Raw genomic sequence first — 19,091 nt, forward strand, 5'->3', positions numbered from 1 at the left:
AGGATGCTGTGGGAACTGTTCCACACACAGGATGCTGTGGAAACTGTTCAACACACAGGGTGCTGTGGGAATTGCTTCACACACTGGGTGCTGTGGGAACTGTTCCACACACAGGAAGCTGTGGTGAATGCTCCACACACAGAATGCTGTGGGAACTGTTCCACACACCGGGTGCTGTGGGAACTGTTCCACACACTAGGTGATGTGGGAACTGCTCCACACACAGGATGCTGTGGGAGCTGTTCCACACACAGGATGCTGTGGAAACTGTTCAACACACAGGGTGCTGTGGGAATTGCTTCACACACAAGGTACTGTGGGAACTGCTCCACACATAGGGTGCTGTGGGAACTGTTCCACACACAGGGTGCTGTGGGAACTGCTCCACACACTATGTGATGTGGGAGCTGCTCCACACAAAGGATGCTGTGGGAACTTTTCCACACACAGGGTGCTGTGGGAACTGTTCCACACACTGGGTGCTGTGGGGAATGCTCCACACAAAGGATGCTGTGGGAACTTTTCCACACACAGGATGCTGTGGGAACTGTTCCACACACTGGGTGCTGTGGGGAATGCTCCACACACAGGATGCTGCGGGGACTGTTCCACACACAGGATGCTGTGGGAACTGTTCCACACACTGGATGCTGTGGGAACTGTTCCACACACAGGATGCTGTGGGGAATGCTCTACACATAGGATGCTGTGGGGAATACTCCACACACAGGATGCTGTGGAATTGCTCCACACACAGAATGCTGTGGGAACTGTTCCACACACAGGATGCTGTGGGAACTGCTCCACACACAGGATACTGTGGGAACTGTTCCACACACAGGATGCTCTGGGAACTGTTCCACACACAGGATGCTGTGGGAACTGTTCAACACACAGGGTGCTGTGGGAATTGCTCCACACACTGGGTGCTGTGGGAACTGTTCCACACACAGGAAGCTGTGGTGAATGCTCCACACACAGAATGCTGTGGGAACTGTTCCACACACCGGGTGCTGTGGGAACTGTTCAACACACTAGGTGATGTGGGAACTGCTCCACACACAGGATGCTGTGGGAGCTGTTCCACACACAGGATGCTGTGGAAACTGTTCAACACACAGGGTGCTGTGGGAATTGCTTCACACACTGGGTGCTGTGGGAACTGTTCCACACACAGGAAGCTGTGGTGAATGCTCCACACACAGAATGCTGTGGGAACTGTTCCACACACCGGGTGCTGTGGGAACTGTTCCACACACTAGGTGATGTGGGAACTGCTCCACACACAGGATGCTGTGGGAACTGTTCCACACACAGGATGCTGTGGAAACTGTTCAACACACAGGGTGCTGTGGGAATTGCTTCACACACTAGGTGCTGTGGGAACTGTTCCACACACAGGGTGCTGTGGGAACTGCTCCACACACTGGGTGCTGTGGGAACTGTTCCACACACTAGGTGATGTGGGAACTGCTCCACACACAGGAAGCTTTGGGAACTGTTCAACACACAGGATGCTGTGTGAACTGTTCCACACACAGGATGCTCTGGGAACTGTTCCACACACAGGATGCTGTGGGAACTGTTCAACACACAGGGTGCTGTGGGAATTGCTCCACACACTGGGTGCTGTGGGAACTGTTCCACACACAGGAAGCTGTGGTGAATGCTCCACACACAGAATGCTCTGGGAACTGTTCCACACACCGGGTGCTGTGGGAACTGTTCAACACACTAGGTGATGTGGGAACTGCTCCACACACAGGATGCTGTGGGAGCTGTTCCACACACAGGATGCTGTGGAAACTGTTCAACACACAGGGTGCTGTGGGAATTGCTTCACACACTGGGTGCTGTGGGAACTGTTCCACACACAGGAAGCTGTGGTGAATGCTCCACACACAGAATGCTGTGGGAACTGTTCCACACACAGGATGCTGTGGGAACTGTTCCACACACAGGATGCTGTGGAAACTGTTCAACACACTAGGTGATGTGGGAACTGCTCCACACACAGGATGCTGTGGGAGCTGTTCCACACACAGGATGCTGTGGAAACTGTTCAACACACAGGGTGCTGTGGGAATTGCTTCACACACTGGGTGCTGTGGGAACTGTTCCACACACAGGAAGCTGTGGTGAATGCTCCACACACAGAATGCTGTGGGAACTGTTCCACACACAGGATGCTGTGGGAACTGTTCCACACACAGGATGCTGTGGAAACTGTTCAACACACAGGGTGCTGTGGGAATTGCTTCACACACTAGGTGCTGTGGGAGCTGCTCCACACACAGGATGCTGTGGGAACTTTTCCACACACAGGATGCTGTGGGAACTGTTCCACACACTGGGTGCTGTGGGGAATGCTCCACACACAGGATGCTGTGGGAACTGTTCCACACACTGGGTGCTGTGGGGAATGCTCCACACACAGGATGCTGTGGGAACTGTTCCACACACAGGATGCTGTGGGAACTGTTCCACACACAGGATGCTGTGGAAACTGTTCAACACACTGGGTGCTGTGGGAACTGTTCCACACACTAGGTGATGTGGGAGCTGCTCCACACACAGGATGCTGTGGGAACTTTTCCACACACAGGATGCTGTGGGAACTGTTCCACACACTGGGTGCTGTGGGGAATGCTCCACACACAGGATGCTATGGGAACTGTTCCACACACAGGATGCTGTGGGAACTGTTCCACACACTGGGTGCTGTGGGGAATGCTCCACACACAGGATGCTGTGGGGACCGTTCCACACACAGGATGCTGTGGGAACTGTTCTACACACTGGATGCTGTGGGAACTGTTCCACACACAGGATGCTGTGGGGAATGCTCTACACACAGGATGCTGTGGGGAATACTCCACACACAGGATGCTGTGGAATTGCTCCACACACAGAATGCTGTGGGAACTGTTCCACACACAGGATGCTGTGGGAACTGCTCCACACACAGGATACTGTGGGAACTGTTCCACACACTGGGTGCTGTGGGAACTGCTCCACACACAGGATGCCGTGGGAACGGCTCCACACACAGGATGCTGTGCGAAGGCTCATGGCCTTTTGCAGGTGAAGTTTTCCAATTCCATACAGTCTGATTTATGAAGAATGCAATTAAGGAGTCCCGCTGGGTATTTCCAGCACGAATAAGATTCTTTTAGGGCAGACGGCATGGTGCAATCAATACAAGTGTAGGAATTAGGTATATGTCTACGAGTAGAGAACACTTCCTGATTTCACCCTGAAGGACACAGTTTTCATGAAAGCTCGAATAAGTCCACATAAATTTACAGGTCGTGGTTTCCAGTCACATGCTGTCCAATCTGGCTTCATTCTTCAAATTAGCTTCAATCTTTCATGACTGGAAACTCGCTTACATAAAGCTGATCTCGACATATGTCAGCATTGTGGGTTGTTGCCAGTTGACTTGTAGGCTTCTCTTTCGGTAATCTCGTCGTCCGCGTTATATTGTCATACCTCTTAGCTTGTAACTCTGCAACAAAGTACCCGTAACCCTGCCCTGCGGTACTGGTACCCCTACAGTATCCGTTAGCCCTGGCCTACAGTAGCTGGTAACCTTACCCTTCAGCACCCGATACACCTGCCCTACCGTACCCGGTAAACCTGCCCTACAGTTCCTGGTAACCCTAGCCTACAGTAGCTGGTAACCCTGTCCTACAGTACCCGTTAACTCTGCCTTACAGTACCTGGTAACCCTGTCCTATAGTACCCGGTAACCTTGTCCTATAGTACCCGGTAAGCCCGCCCTACTGTACCCGGTAACCCTGTCCTATAGTACCCGGTAAGCCCGCCCTACTGTACCTGGTAATCTGATAACCTCGCAACAGCACAACGATACAGCGATCACAACGTTCACATTAGTTGTGGAAGACGAGTGTTTCCAAGTGCCACGGATGACATCAGAGAGAATCCATATCGCAGTAATTCCCCACATCCTAAAGATGTGTTGTCGTGTAGACAGTCATTGCAATCACACGTAATGAAAGCCTGTGGATAAGATCCAGCAATTTTTCGAAATCGCCATGTTTTAAACAAAGCAAAGGTCTGATTGAAAAGCAGCGCCATCTGCTGGTGTTAATGAAGCGAGTAAACTCAATTTACGCTGTCCGTGGTCCTACCCGAACTTCCGGCATCACAAAAGGTAGCAGCGGGCAGTGTAGGCAGGACATCGATAGAAGACCAGCCCCTCCCCGCCTCCCTCCCCCGCTGCCGACGTCCGGCGATTGTGACCGACACTGTAATAACACAACCAGTTGTTTTCTACCGCAAGACGTAATCAGCAGAACAGTAGAAGATTTCATAAGCAGGCAACAGTTACAGTCTCCTAGCTCACATGATTACAGTTTCTGGAGTGGATTTCGTCCACTTCAAAGCACATGAAAGGCGATATCGGCGCCGTCCTTCAAGACAATTCCACCGCCCGGCTAGAAGACATTGCCTGGACGTAATGACGACTTAGCCAAAGTGGGAAAGCGTCTATTCCTAAAACACGAGTGGGAGAGTAGAAATTCGACCCCGTGGTCTACTCGGGTCCCGGTTAATCAAATACCCACGTTTGTCATACGTGAATAAGCCTGTCTGACTTGACCAAATCGTCTCAGATGTCGCTTCGCAAGGGTTGAGCCCGTGCTTAAAGGGTCCGTTGTGATTGTTGTGTCATGACTTCATCGAGAAAGGATGATACCAAGCGTGGCATCTAATATTAACATGATTACAGAAGCTAATATTCCTCTACGTACCTGCAGATACGACGATATATTTATATCCTAATATGAATATTCATCGGAGAAATCTCAAAAGCTGATCACTCACTAAATGGATTTTAAACAGTAAACATGCTAAATAATAAATGTATTGTCAGTCTGAGGACAAGGAGCTCCCATGGGTAACCACTGACAAGGGTCTTCAATGGAAGTGAGAGAGGTTAGTTTTACGCCGTTTTTAGCAATATTTCGACAATATTACGGCGAGGGACACCAGAAATGTACCAATGTAAGGAATGGGACCCGGGATCGGGCGTGACCAGCGAACGCCTTAACCTCTAAGCTAGCCCACCGTCCAGGGGAATGACCGGTTATGACCAACGAGAAAAACAACATTAATAGTATCACAACTTGACCATCCAGTCACTTCTTTATCTAAATATCTTCTTCAACATACTTCCTCCCCGTGGTCTGCCAACGGCTCCTGTGTTGCTGTGAGAGGATGGGGTCGTCGAGTCATAGATTCGCATTGATGTCACCGACAGCCAACTCTCACAGCGATTAATGTTATAAATAACGACTCGCGGGAGAAATCGGCTCCAGTAAATAACTTTTTGTAACCCGTGAAGTGTCTTCAAGATCCTGGCGATCATGAATTAACTGGCAACGCATCTAGACACGCACTTTAGATAGACAGTACTTACGGAATGAAATGATGGGTTTTAGGAACCAGGAGACGCTGTACCGCTGTTGCCCGGAGGCAGGTCGGGCACTCAACAGAATCTGCTGATTGTATCACATGCGATTATAGAATACTAGGTTATATGTTTAAATGAACATTAGAACCTGATTCCGGTTGTATCGCCGCAGATGTCTGCTGGGGAACCCTGTTTAAGGAGTTAGGTTAGAATAAGCATTTTCTTCTGACTGGGGTCTGCAGCCAGGCCGCCATTTTCCCGGCCTTTAGCAAAGCTGTCATAGACTGTATTACTATGTAACGTCTAAACCAAGAGGACACTGCGTCAGAAGACAAACTTTTGTCATGTATTTTTGTTGTTTTTCATAGACTGCCGAGTGAAACTTTACCTAGGTTTCAATCTGTTTGTAATCATAAACAGAGCGGCACAGAGCAAACTGTATTGCAAAAGTTAAAATGTCAACACAGTCAGCACCTAGAATAACAGTCGACATTAAAATACAGCAGTCCATATCGGCAAGTCAGTTCCTCACTTGAAGTGGATATGTGATGGAAATTGTCACATACGTCTCAGTTGGCACAGTGACACGTCACAAGTAGGGTCACATCTTGCTGCAGGCAACAATTTCAGGAATACAGAGAAACAGCAGCCAAATGGTGACGTCACGCACGGTATACTCATCACGTCGCTTATCTGGTGGGTGTGGTTATTGTCGGGCATCTGTGAGTGTGGTTACTGTCGGTCATCTGGTGGGTGTGGTTACTGTCGGGCATCTGTGGGTGTGGTTACTGTCGGTCATCTGGCGGGTGTGGTTACTGTCGGGCATCTGTGGGTGTGGTTACTGTCGGGCATCTGTGGGTGTGGTTACTGTCGGTCATCTGGCGGGTGTGGTTGCTGTCGGGCATCTGTGGGTGTGGTTACTGTCGGTCATCTGGCGGGTGTGGTTACTGTCGGGCATCTGGCGGGTGTGGTTACTGTCGGTCATCTGTGGGTGTGGTTACTGTCGGTCATCTGGCGGGTGTGATTACTGTCGGTCATCTGGCGGGTGTGATTACTGTCGGTCATCTGGTGGGTGTGGTTACTGTCGGTCATCTGGTGGGTGTGGTTACTGTCGGTCATCTGTGAGTGTGGTTACTGTCGGTCATCTGCTCATCTGAGGGGTAACTTTCTGCACATTTGGATCTGGTTCCGCCATAATGATATCAACCACAACGTAGAAATATGTAGAAATATGGGACAGCTGGACGAAGTGTGTCATTTGTGTAAGACGGAACATCACACCAAAGTTAACGATGACCAGTGGTCCTATTCTACCTAAACATTCCTGGCCACGCCATGACATCCCCTCTGCCATACAGCACGGCCTCCAGAACGCTGCATGCAGTCATGCCTCCTCCCGCCGGCGGAAAACATGCTGTCTTCCATTAGCGGTGAACAGAACAGAACCGGCTGTCATCTCGTCACTGCTGGAGACATACAGTCTCGGCCAAATCTCAAATTCAGAGGAGGATGTTTTACTTCCAGTAACTATCCTCCTTGAGCCGCCGTTATTTGGGTGATAGTTGTAATATATACCCCCCTTGAACTGCCTTTGTTTGGTATACATTTAAAATACATACCCTCCTTGAGCCGCCGTTGTTTAGGTGACAGTTGTAATAATTCTTTGGTTCCTTCCTCACTAGTGGGGCTGAATTAATCACAGACCAACATTTCAGTGTGGCTCACTTTGTTTTGCTGAACAATGCCACTGATAGAAGCCTGAAGCAATGTCAAAGACAAAGTTTTGTCATGACATCCATTTATCACAGAAACTTGAGAAAAATCTGTTTATTTATGGATTGACTCTTTGCTATACTAACTATATATATAGATCTGATCTTCTCACGTGCAGGAGACATGGCGCTGTTGAGCATCAGAACAGAAGGACGTATAGCACTAGGTGAACAATTGAATTATTGAATGTGGAGTATGTCAGTGGTACATACCATATGTGATGTGGAGTATGTCAGTGGTGCATACCATATGTGATGTGGAGTATGTCAGTGGTGGATACCATATGTGATGTGGAGTATGTCAGTGGTGCATACCATATGTGATGTGGAGTATGTCAGTGGTGCATACCATATGTGATGTTAAGTATGTCAGTGGTGCATACCATATGTGATGTGGAGTATGTCAGTGGTACATACCATATGTGATGTGGAGTATGTCAGTGGTGCATACCATATGTGATGTGGAGTATGTCAGTGGTGCATACCATATGTGATGTGGAGTATGTCAGTGGTGCATACCATATGTGATGTGGAGTATGTCAGTGGTGCATACCATATGTGATGTGGAGTATGTCAGTGGTGCATACCATATGTGATGTGGAGTATGTCAGTGGTGCATGCAGTCGTGGAGTATGTCAAGCAAGAATATTTTGGATTATACTATACATGGGTAGCGTTTGTCCTGTAACTGTAGAGAGGTGCAGTGAGATGTGTACATTTTAAACTTGCCATGGCATCAGTTAGACACAGGTGCTGTTGTAGATGTTGTGGGTTTTCGTCATCGACTTGCAGTGTATGTTAACAATACCGCTCTCTCAACAATCCCTACAGTCTGACAATGTCGCTTGTATGTCATAGCAATATCTCTCTATCCACAGGCACTACAGTCTGACGATGTTACACGCATGTTAACAATGCCGATCTATCAACAGACCGTGTGACGGTGTTCTATCTATGTTAACAATTTTCCCACAGACCCTATGACGGTGTTAAATATATGTTAACAATATCCTGACAGACGATGTCAACATATCAATATTGACAATGCCTCCCTATCAACAGACTTTGCCGTCTCACGGTATTACAGACATGTTAACAATACCTCCGTCCAACAGACGACGGACCACAATGGTCAAGGATGGTTCGGACTATGATAGTGGGTTGGAATTCCGGTCTTCACTGAGTTTAAACCGATTCAGTTACACCCGCTATTAATCACTCTTGACCAGTGGTCAGCCAATACAACAACAGATATAGAGACTGACACGCATGTAGGTATACGTCCGTTCATGACGAGGCAGGTGATGTCGGCTTTTACAAACTGAATCGATGTATGTTGTACTGACTGAACTGTAATTGCTGAGAATTCTGCGTATTTTGATACATGAAACAATGCAATTAATTTATGATTTAATTATAGCTGTGCGGTCAGACAATCATGTCCGGGGCTATTGTGTACTGCATGGGCTATTTCATTGAAGGAACCAGGGTGATTCGAAATGGCTGCTGGTATATCGACAGAACAAAGTGCCTACGCAATGTGGCCCTCTGTTGGTATATCACCATAACAAGGTGCCTACACAATGTGGTTCTCTGTGGCTATATGGACAGAACATAACACCTACATAATGTGGTTGTCTGTGGCTATATCGACAGAACATCATGCCTACATAATGTGGTTCTGTGTGGCTATATGGACAGAACATAGTGCCTACATAATGTGGTTCTCTGTAGTTATATCGACAGAACATAGTGCCTACATAATGTGGTTCTCTGTGGCTATATCAACAGAATATCGTGCCTACATAATGTGGTTCTGTGTGACTATATCGACAGAACATAGTGCCTACGTAAGGTGGTTCTGTGTGGCTATATCGACAGAACACCGTGCGCATGCAATGAGGTTTTCTACGTGGTTCTCTGCTAGTATATCAACAGAACATAGAGCCTACACAATGACGTTCTCTCTTTCCTTATCGATAGAACATAAAGCTTAGACATGTGGATCTCTGATGGTATATCGACAGAACATAGTGCCTACTCAATGAGCCCTAGGTTCTGAATTTGAATATCAACAGAACACAGTGCCTGCACAATGTGGTTTTATGTGGCTATATCGACTGACCACAGTGCCTACATATTGCAGTTTTCTGTTGTTATGTCTACTTACAAAGAGCCTACAGAACGAGCCTACGTGTCGGTGGGCCTGATAGGATACTGACAAATGTAGTAAAACTTGCATCAAACGTTTGAAGCCTGTTCGACGTGGTTGATACTCCTCGACGTGGTTGATACTCCTCGACGTGGTTGATACTCCTCGACTAGGTCCATGCTGTATATGTTGTATATTTAGGAGATAAACATATTGTGTTGGAACATCAGAGGTATATAGCGAAATTATAATAGCTCTTAATTTCATTTTATATTTTATTATAATTTAATATATGTCTGATTTTCCAACACAATACGTTTAGCTCCATTCTACCATAACCGCGTTATTCAGATTTTAAACAAACACATAACGTGTCGGAAAATCAGAGGCATATAACGTGATTACATACCTCTGAATGACTTTGATTAACCAATCACGATACAGTATTTACTGAAGTCATGGTACAATTACCAACAGACATGTGCAAAACCATTTCCTTGTGAAGTATAACTGCCATCTAATCTGTTATTTTAAGGGGGTTATTGTCAAATGATATTAATATTTTAACGGCTTGACCCAGTGGAAGGTGGCTTACAAAACACTGATTATTGTTATGTAACATTGAACATACATTACGCATAGTGTATAGATATTTCTATCACATAGTAAAGAACAAAGCGTTTTTTTCCCGTGATGACATTGTCAATGTGGTAATGTTGCTCACTGCCTCCAGCCATTAGACAAACACATCCATCAACATCAGTCGACACCACAATGGTTTTAACAGATTTCCTGGCCCTATGGTCACAAAAAATAATGTCAGTTTTTATAGAAAATATTGATGCGGAATTCCATCGACGGAAGACGCCACAGAACCTCGTACAAACCAACACTTAATCTTTGTTGTAGTTCTCTGTCATTGATAGTGGCCATGTAGATACTAGTGCTCTGTCATTGATAGTTGGCCATGTACTGACATTAAACATAAGAAGCTTGGTTTCCCGTGCCTTTTACTGGGAAACAGTACAGGAATATAGACATCGAGTTTATATTGATCACGTGTTCATATTGACGATGTGTTCTTATTGTCAGTTGGACTAAATGTCACGTATATTGTACCGACTGGGGAAAAACTGCAGTTGTTGAACGAGATAGCGAGCGTGCGGATGTTCGAGCTCATAGACAACACAATATGTGAAGCCCGTGGGAAATGTCGAAGTTAAAACACCTACCAGAAGAAACAAAGTTACAATGATTGAGCTGAAAATCAATGAATGCGTCTAAACATTTCATGAAACATCTGTTGCACAAGGCCTAGAGTGCAGGGTGGTGCATTCCATGTACAGCTTACATAGATATGTCTGGTGCAAAGACAGTTTATAGTTGATAGTACATCAATAACTCAGAGTGTAGATGTAAACTGAATGTTTGGGAACATATTTATAAAATAGTTTTTGACTTACATTAACATATCCCCAGTCGACGGTGACGGTCCGGGAGATGGCGTCGTCGTCCCACGTCTCGCTGATCCCCGGGGGAGTACATACTTCCCCCGTCACCCCAATCCCAGGGGGTCCCAGTAGAAAAATACACAGACACATGATCCACCTGTTGTTACTATCCATGATGAAACGATGACACAGTCTCACACCAGGACACCAGGACGTCTGTGGAGTCGAGTTCACCGGACCATCCACTGAATGTAATCAGGTTTATCTGGAGTACAAAATTACAAAGGAAGAAACTAAACCCACGGGCTGGATTGTTAGCCCAAGTCGTCCCAAGAGGACTTCCTACAGGATTTGTACTTCACAAGAACACTCTTCTGGAGACTCACACAGCTCTCTCTCTCTCTCTCTCTTTCCAGAACAACGCTCGTCAGGCACTCGTAGATGTCCTCCAGTATTTGCCTGACGGAACAATCAGACACTCACCAGCGTCGGAGTAACTGTCAACTGGTGTCCGTCTATAGACCTGTACTCTCAACTAAACTCCACCATCCACAGCCGTTCATGAAGCGTGTGTTATTGATCTAAAGTACACGCTCCCAACACCTGGCCAAGCTCCTCAACAGCGCATGCTACTGCCAAATCTTCACATTCATTGCGCAACGAGTTTCTATCGATCTCTTACCAGATACTTAACGTGCGGGACGAGCTCCGTACAGACGTACGTACATGCGCTTACGTCGGGAGACTTGAATCTACACCTTCCAGAAATTATTTCCAAGTAAGTGGCCTGTTTCTTTAAAGTCTAAACTCCACACACATGCCTCAGACCTTCCTTGGGCCTGCTACTGACCACAGACATCAGAGATGACAACCACTTAACATATTGAAAGTCTTCCCTCGTGTTTGGCGGCAGATGACAACCGCTAGAGCCGACAGCTATGAGATGAAGGATGCTGGTCGAGACTTATACCACTTTACATCAACTCCTTGATATACTTAATGCTGTTGAAGTCATCATATAAAGAGATCGTCCATAGACCCGCCACTTTGCTAAATCCCCACAGTGAAGTGAACCGTTTAAAGAGTATTGTGCGCAATGTAAAGAGCCTTCTCGTAGCCTGGCTTCACACATGTATGTAGTCAAGTTGGATAAACCGCAGACACTCAGCCTGGCCGGCACTACAATCAGTTAGATTAAAATCGGCTGCGCGTGTAAGTGTAAGACAGACAAAGTGTTAGTTAGGCAGGAAGTGTTCGGCACAACCTGATGAACATTGGTGTCTGAGGTCGATGTACATTTGAGTAAATGAGTGAGTGGGTTTAGTTTTACATCGCACTCAGCCATATTCCAGCTGTATGGCGGCAGCCTGTAAATAATCGAGTCTGGACAATCCAGTGATCAAGAACACGAGCATCCATCTACGTCATTTGTATACGATGACATGGGTCAACCAAGCCAGAGAGCCTGACCACCAAGAGCCTGACCACCACATCCTGTTAATCGCTTCTTACAACGAGCATGGGCTGCTCTAGACCCGTTCTAACCCGGATCTTCAAAGGGGACAAGAACAGACTGCTGAAGATCCGATCTAACCTGGACCTTCGAAGCGAGCTGTCTATGCATATGGGAGAAGTGTTCGGGACTTGCGAAAACTGCATTTACACGTGGGACTATTTTTACACAAACATGTATTCTAGAAACACCCGAACATCATCATCATCATTATCATCATCATCATTATCATCATCATCATCGTCATCGTCGTCGTCATCGTCGTCGTCATCATCATCATCATCATCATCATCATCATCATCATCATCATCATCGTCGTCGTCGTCATCATCGTCATCGTCGTCGTCATCATTTCCATACATCTCCGTTATTTGCTACTCGGCCTATGTGAAACATTCAGTGTTAAATGTCTGCGCAGTTAGGCGCCCTGGACAGGTGACTGTCGCATATATCATCAACTGTTGGATCCATGAAGGCGAGTAAACACGGTATTGATCACTGTCGGTGTTGTCGCACCTGTTACAGCCTCGACGTGCCTTGCTCCTATCACCGACAGCCGGCGCGTAACGCGTATAATTGGTAGATATTGACCAAACCCTACATGAAATTGATTTAGATAGGAAGTATGATCACTCTAACACACTGACATGACGCACGGCTGACATGGGCCTTCGAACATGTGACAGAATGCACATATCTCCGAGTAAAACAGATGGAGAGAGTGCAACTATGTTGAGTTATGTAACATGCACCAGAATACATACATATTTGAGTGTAACAGAGTGAAGACAGTACAACTGTGTTGAGTGGTGTAGCATATAACAGAATACATGTATGAGTGGGTGTAGGATAATTTTGATAGGTGTAGGACAATGTTGATGAATGAAGGACAATGATGATGAATGAAGGACAATGATGATGAATGAAGGACAATGGTGATGAATGAAGGACAATGTTGATAGTTTAAGACAATATTGATGGAGTATTGTCTGCTCAAGCGAGAAATTGTCCGACAATCTGACTAAAGCTTAAGTCCCTTTCGGGAGTCCCTTACTTTATGGTGAATACTTAAGATCGCGAAAGGCCAAGTTCACATGAAACATCTTTGTCAGTAGATTCCATCAGGTGTATGGAGTCAGTAGTTGCTGGATAGTCTTTAAAGACAGCGGGTATGGTGTCTGTAGTCCGCAGTTGCTGGGTAGTCCGTAAAGAGCGCGGGTACGGTGTACGGCTTTCATGGCTTGTGCAGTAAGGCGGCCGAATGTTTTACTCCATGAATGTTTGGGGGTAAACACTATCTCCAGATACCTGTAAAACTTAACACAATCAATTTCAATTTAATACAAATCACTACAAAGATTTTGTTTTTCACCAATTCAGTGAATAGATTAAGGAAAATAGATTAAGGGAAACACGATTTAGCCATAATTTATTTAAAACATTTAACTTTCTTTTTCTGCCTCAGGTGAAAAATTTACAATATTTATTTAGAGGTTAACACTAACACCCCACCTGGATGGTTTGCATGGAGGGCGAGTGACAGGCGAGATGGTGCTACTGCAGCTCTCGGCATGCAAAAAGGTACTTCTCATCTCTAGTGCTGTAAATAGCTTCTCCATCAATCTGCGTCGACGCAAGGTATTTTCGTTTTCACGTTTTGTGCGATTTCTCAATAACCTTCCTCACGGTGTATTAAGCAAATGCGCCTTAAGAGATCTAGGAAAACGTGCGAATGTCCCCAAATTTACTTTTTGTGAAAGAAATTGGTCATAGTAAATTTGATTTCATGAATGACGAAACATAAGGAAGTGGTCTGACGCATTTTAATACAATTTTCCCGACCTCACTGACGTGAGAGCTGACCCCCCATACGTGCAGTGTTCATATGAATTGTAGAAGATCGATTGACAGAGAAAATTCCAACGTGGTTTTAAAGGACAAGGTTTCAAATACAATTACTCAGTCTTTCTGAGACATGCTGCCTACAGAGGACGGTGAACTCATTCTCTCTGAGTGTAGCGCTTTACTCACATCCCCGCTCTCCGTCGTCTGCCAGCGATACGGAGGTTCTCAAAACAGTGTATTTATAGTGGCTTTTGTCTTAACTAGACAGCATGTATTGTGTGACTGTGTGAGCGGCTCTCTGTATTTATATGTGTCTGTTTAAGGGCGTTTTTGCAGAAAGGTTTGTGCTTGTGTGTGTGTGTAGTAATCTCTGTATATTTTAGCAACTGCGTCAGTATGTTTTTTTATGCAGGATGTGTCCATCTTTGTTAGTGTCGGTTCTAGTGTCAGTGTTAGTGTCCGTGTTAGTGCCTGTTTGATAGTGCCTAACCTAGTGCCTGTGCTAGTCTCTGTGTTGATGTTTGTGTTAGTTTCTGTGTTGTTTCTGTGTTAATGTTTGTGCTAGTATCTGTGTTAGTGTTCGTGTTTGTATCTGTGTCTGTGCTATTGTTTGTGTTAGTGGCTCTATATGTGTCTGTGTTAGAGTCTGCATTTGTGTCTGCGTTAGTGCCTGTTTTAACGTCTGTGGTAGTATCTGTGTTAGTGTTCGTGTTTGTGTTTCTGTTAGCTTCTATGCTAGTGTCTGTGCTTGTGTATGTGCAATTCTCTGTGTTCGTGTTTGTATTTGAGTCTGTATTTGTGTCTGCGTTAGTGACTTAGTGTTTGTGTTAGTGTCTGTGTTAGTCTTTCTCTTCGCGTGTGTATATTTATCTGTGCTAGTCTCTCTGTTAGTGTTTATGTTAGTCTCTGTGTTGTGCCTGTGTTAATGTCTGTGCTAGTATCTGTTTTAATGTTCCTGTTTGTGTCTCTGTTAGCTTCTGTGCTAGTGTCAGTGCTAGTATCTATGTTAGTGCCAGTGTTTGTGTCTGTGTTAGCATTTGTGCTATTGTTTGTGGCTGTGTCTGCCTTAGTCTCTATGTTAGAGTTTACATTTGTGTTTGTGTTTGTGACTTAGTGTCTGTGTTAGTGTATGTGTTTGTTTCTATGTAAGTGTCTATGTTTGTGTCTGTTAGTTTCTTCGATAGTGTCTAAACAAGTGCTTTTTTATTCACCGTTTTAATGTCTGTGTTTCTGTTTGTACTAGTGTTTCTGTTAGTGTATGTTCTCGTGACTGTCGGTGCTAGTCTCTGAATAAGTGTCTGCGCTTGTGTCTGTTAGTTTCTGTGTTAGTGTCTGAGTAAGTGCATTTTATTGGCTGATTTAATGTCTGCGTTTGTGTCTGTACTAGTGTTTCTGCCCGTGCTAGTGTCTGTGTTAGTGCTTTCCTCAATGTCGGTGTTAGTGTCTGTGTTAGTGTCTGTGTTAGTGTCTGTGTTAGTGTCTGTGTTAGTGTCTGTTAGTTTTCATGTTATTACCTGTGGTAGGTTCTGTCCTAGTGTCTGTGTTAGTGTGTATGTTAGATTTTAGTGTGTGAGCAATTTTCTGTGTTAGTGTCATTGTTATTGTCTGTCCTAGTGTATATGCTAGTGTTGGTGTCAGTGTTTGTTAGTGGCTGTGTTTATGTCTGTGTTTCTCTCTCTGCTAGTGTCTGTGCTAGTTTCTGTGCTAGTGTCTGAGTAAGTGTCTGTGAGTTTCTATGTTTGTACCTGCGCTAGTGTATGTACCAGGGTATGTTCTTGTGTCTGCGTCAGTGTTTGTTAGTGTCTGTGTTTGTGGCAGTGTTTGTGTCTCTGTTAGCGTCTGTTGTCTTGTTTGAGAAAGTGTCTGTGTTTGTGTTTGTGTCTGTGATACGGCCTCACTGAGTGCCTGTGTTAGAATATGTGTTTTGTTTGTGTTAGTTTCTCTGCTAGTGTCCGAGTAATTGTCTGTCTTAGTGTCTCTGTTAATGTCTGTGTTTGTGTCTGCCCTGTGTTATTGTTGGTGTTAGTGTCTGTGTTAGTGTCCGTGTTAGTATCTGAGTAAGTGTCTGTGTTAGTGTCTGTGCTAGTATTTGTGTTAGTGTTTGTGTTAATGTCTGTGTTATGTGTATGTTAGTGTCTGAGTAAGTGTCTGTGTTAGTGTCTATGATAGCGTCTGTGGAACAGTCTCTTTTTCACTGTTTGTGTTAGTGCCTGTTATAATGTTTCTGATACTTTCTGTGCTAATGTGTGTTTAAGTGTCTGTGTTCGTGTCTGTGTACTGTCTGTGTCATGTTATATATGACACTTCTTACGCTACACTCTTGCAATATACAAATACAATAATGCTACTTTAGTACAATGTATCACAATATCGATATATTCTAGTATACTATGTCAGTAGAATCTATAGCTACACTCGTTAGTACTTTTTTACAATCTACAACTACCTTCAGGCTACACAATTATAGCTCACAATCATGCATGTCAGGAAAATTTGAGTAGTATATAATGTGAAGGTACGGGGCCGTATGGATGCATCAAACCTAGAGGCCCAACTCAGCTCCCAAAACCACAAAAAGCAGAGGTTGGGCAAATCTATACTACTCAAAAAAAAAAAAAAAAAGAAAAAGAAACGCAACGCTGAAAATTGTTATCAATCTATACACGTAAGGTTCAGTAATACAGGGCAGTCATGAAGAAAACCTGAATGAACATTAATGGTCCAATGCTGCAAGAAACTGTAACTCCCAAATGACAAGTGTTCCAAGGTCAAGGTTACAGAGCAGTCAGTATCTTGTGTGGCCACCATTGGCATCAATGGTTGCTTGGCATCGGTGTCCAATAGACAGGACCAGATTCCGGATGAAGTGCCTGTGAATGAGTTGGTACCCTTCCCTCAAGGCCACAAACAGAGCAGGTAATGTTTGTGGCTGAGGGTCGTGCTGTCACGCATGACAATACAATTCGTCCCACAAATGTTCAATAGGGTTAACATCCGGTAATCCTGAGGGCCAGTCAAGAACATGAACATTGTTGTGGACAAGGGAATCCCTGGTTATTCTTGGTGTATGTGGCCGAGCATTGTCATGCCGAATAGTGATGTTCTAGCGGTTCATGAAAGAAAGGACACGAAGCCTGATGATATCATCATGGTAATGTTGACCTGTCAAATTGCCCTGGACCTGAATGAGATCTGTCCTGCCACTGTATGAGATACCAGTGCAAACCATGACACTTCCATCACTAAATCTGTCCACTTCCTGTACACAATTTGCAGCATTGTATTCATATACACATGCTCTTCTGTCGGGACGGCGCAGCATGTAACTTAACTCATCACTGAAGATAACAGTTCTCCACTTTTGCAATGGCCATGGGAGATGTTGGCGACAAATGATCAATCGTATTGTTGTGCTGAGCCTCAGTAAGTCTAGGCATGGCGTTAATGCCAAATTTAAGATTATCAACTATTGCAAGAACATTAAACCAAAGGAAATAGATACACTAATTGACACAAATGACTGAAATTCGAAAAATTGCAAGGAAGAATACTACCTACGCATTTCTCTTTTGAGTAGCTTAGTTCTGGAAGGTAAAAATGTCTCCATAAATGTTTCTGGTTGAAGTGTTCTCCAATTCGAGGAATTTTGTAATACTCTAGCAAACCAACATAGTGTGGAATACAATCCTTGGAAGATCTGGAATGCATTGCCAAGAAATTGGAAACACATACCATACTCGGGCATATTTCTCCAGAAACAGCTGAAAAGTTGAAGAACTGGTCTCTCAGTAGTTTGTATACTGTAGCCTATCATGGAAAAATTTGTTCTGTATTTCTACTGGCCATATTGTCTTGTAGACCTTGCAATTTCTAGACATGGCATCCAATTATCTCTTGATCTTGTTGAACTCTTTATTTAACATTTTGCCCACGATGTGATCCTAATGTCAAGCACTGTTATTGGCCTTCAGAGGTATTATTAATCACATTATTCAGATAGCTGGCGACTTGATGTTAATCTTGAAAAGACCAAAATTGTTGTTTTTGGTAAGGGTGGCCCAACCACAGCAATAGGGAAATGGTACTTTCAAGGTGAACATATGACCGTTGTCAACGAATATAAATATCTAGGAATATTATTTACACATACACTAAATCTGAATAAATCTCTTATTATTTTGGCAAGTAGAGGGGGAAAAGGCTTTACTACAATTGCTCTCTCTTATACCGAAGTTGGGGGTTGTTGGTCCCAGTATATTTTTCAAGTTGTTTGATTCCCAAGTGCAGCCTATTCTCCTGTATGAATCTGAATTCTTGGGCTTCGAGGACTTTTATCTCATTGAAAAGGTTGACCTTCTTGCATTTAAAAGGTTTTTTAATGTTGGTATGTCTACCCCTAATAGTACGGTGTACCGTGAATGTGGGAGATTCCCTTTGTACATAATTTCTTACTCTCGCTGTTTAAAGTACTCGTGTAAAAGAATAAATATGCCAGAACATTGTCTGCCCCAAACAAACCTACAATATGATTGTTCATCTTAATAATATTGGTAAAAACACTTGGGCAACCGGTATTCGTAGTCTTTTGTTTAAATACGGCTTTGGGTTTGTCTGGTTATCCCAAACCCTGGGCGATGCATTTATCAAACATTTTCGTACCAGGGCTATCAATATCTTCAAACAGGACTGGCATTCATCACTATATGAAAGTTCAAGATATGACTGTTATCGTGAGTTTAAATCTCTACTTGAACCCGAGTCGTATCTACACAACCTGTGTAATACAAACCTGTGTAATACACAACCTGCGTAATACAAACCTTCATAATGCTTTCATATGCCTGAGACTTGGTCTAAATGAGTTATGTATCAATCAATGAAGATGTTCATCTACTATAGAATCACAAAGGCTCTGTCCATT

The 19,091-nt window shown here is 44.5% G+C and overlaps 1 protein-coding gene across 1 annotated transcript in view; it reads right to left on the reverse strand.

The window, feature by feature from the left end:
* Nucleotides 1-11,419, reverse strand: part of LOC137280694 (delta and Notch-like epidermal growth factor-related receptor) — a 118,758-nt gene extending 107,339 nt beyond the window's left edge. Inside the window, exon 1 of the mRNA XM_067811910.1 lies at nucleotides 10,825-11,419. Within this exon, the coding sequence (XP_067668011.1) occupies nucleotides 10,825-10,986 (162 nt within the window). The 5' untranslated portion in view covers nucleotides 10,987-11,419. The remainder of the gene's footprint in view (nucleotides 1-10,824) is intronic.
* Between the last annotated feature and the right edge of the window lie 7,672 nt (nucleotides 11,420-19,091).

The sequence above is a fragment of the Haliotis asinina genome, chromosome 4, assembly GCF_037392515.1.
Source record: "Haliotis asinina isolate JCU_RB_2024 chromosome 4, JCU_Hal_asi_v2, whole genome shotgun sequence".
NCBI lineage: Eukaryota > Metazoa > Mollusca > Gastropoda > Lepetellida > Haliotidae > Haliotis > Haliotis asinina.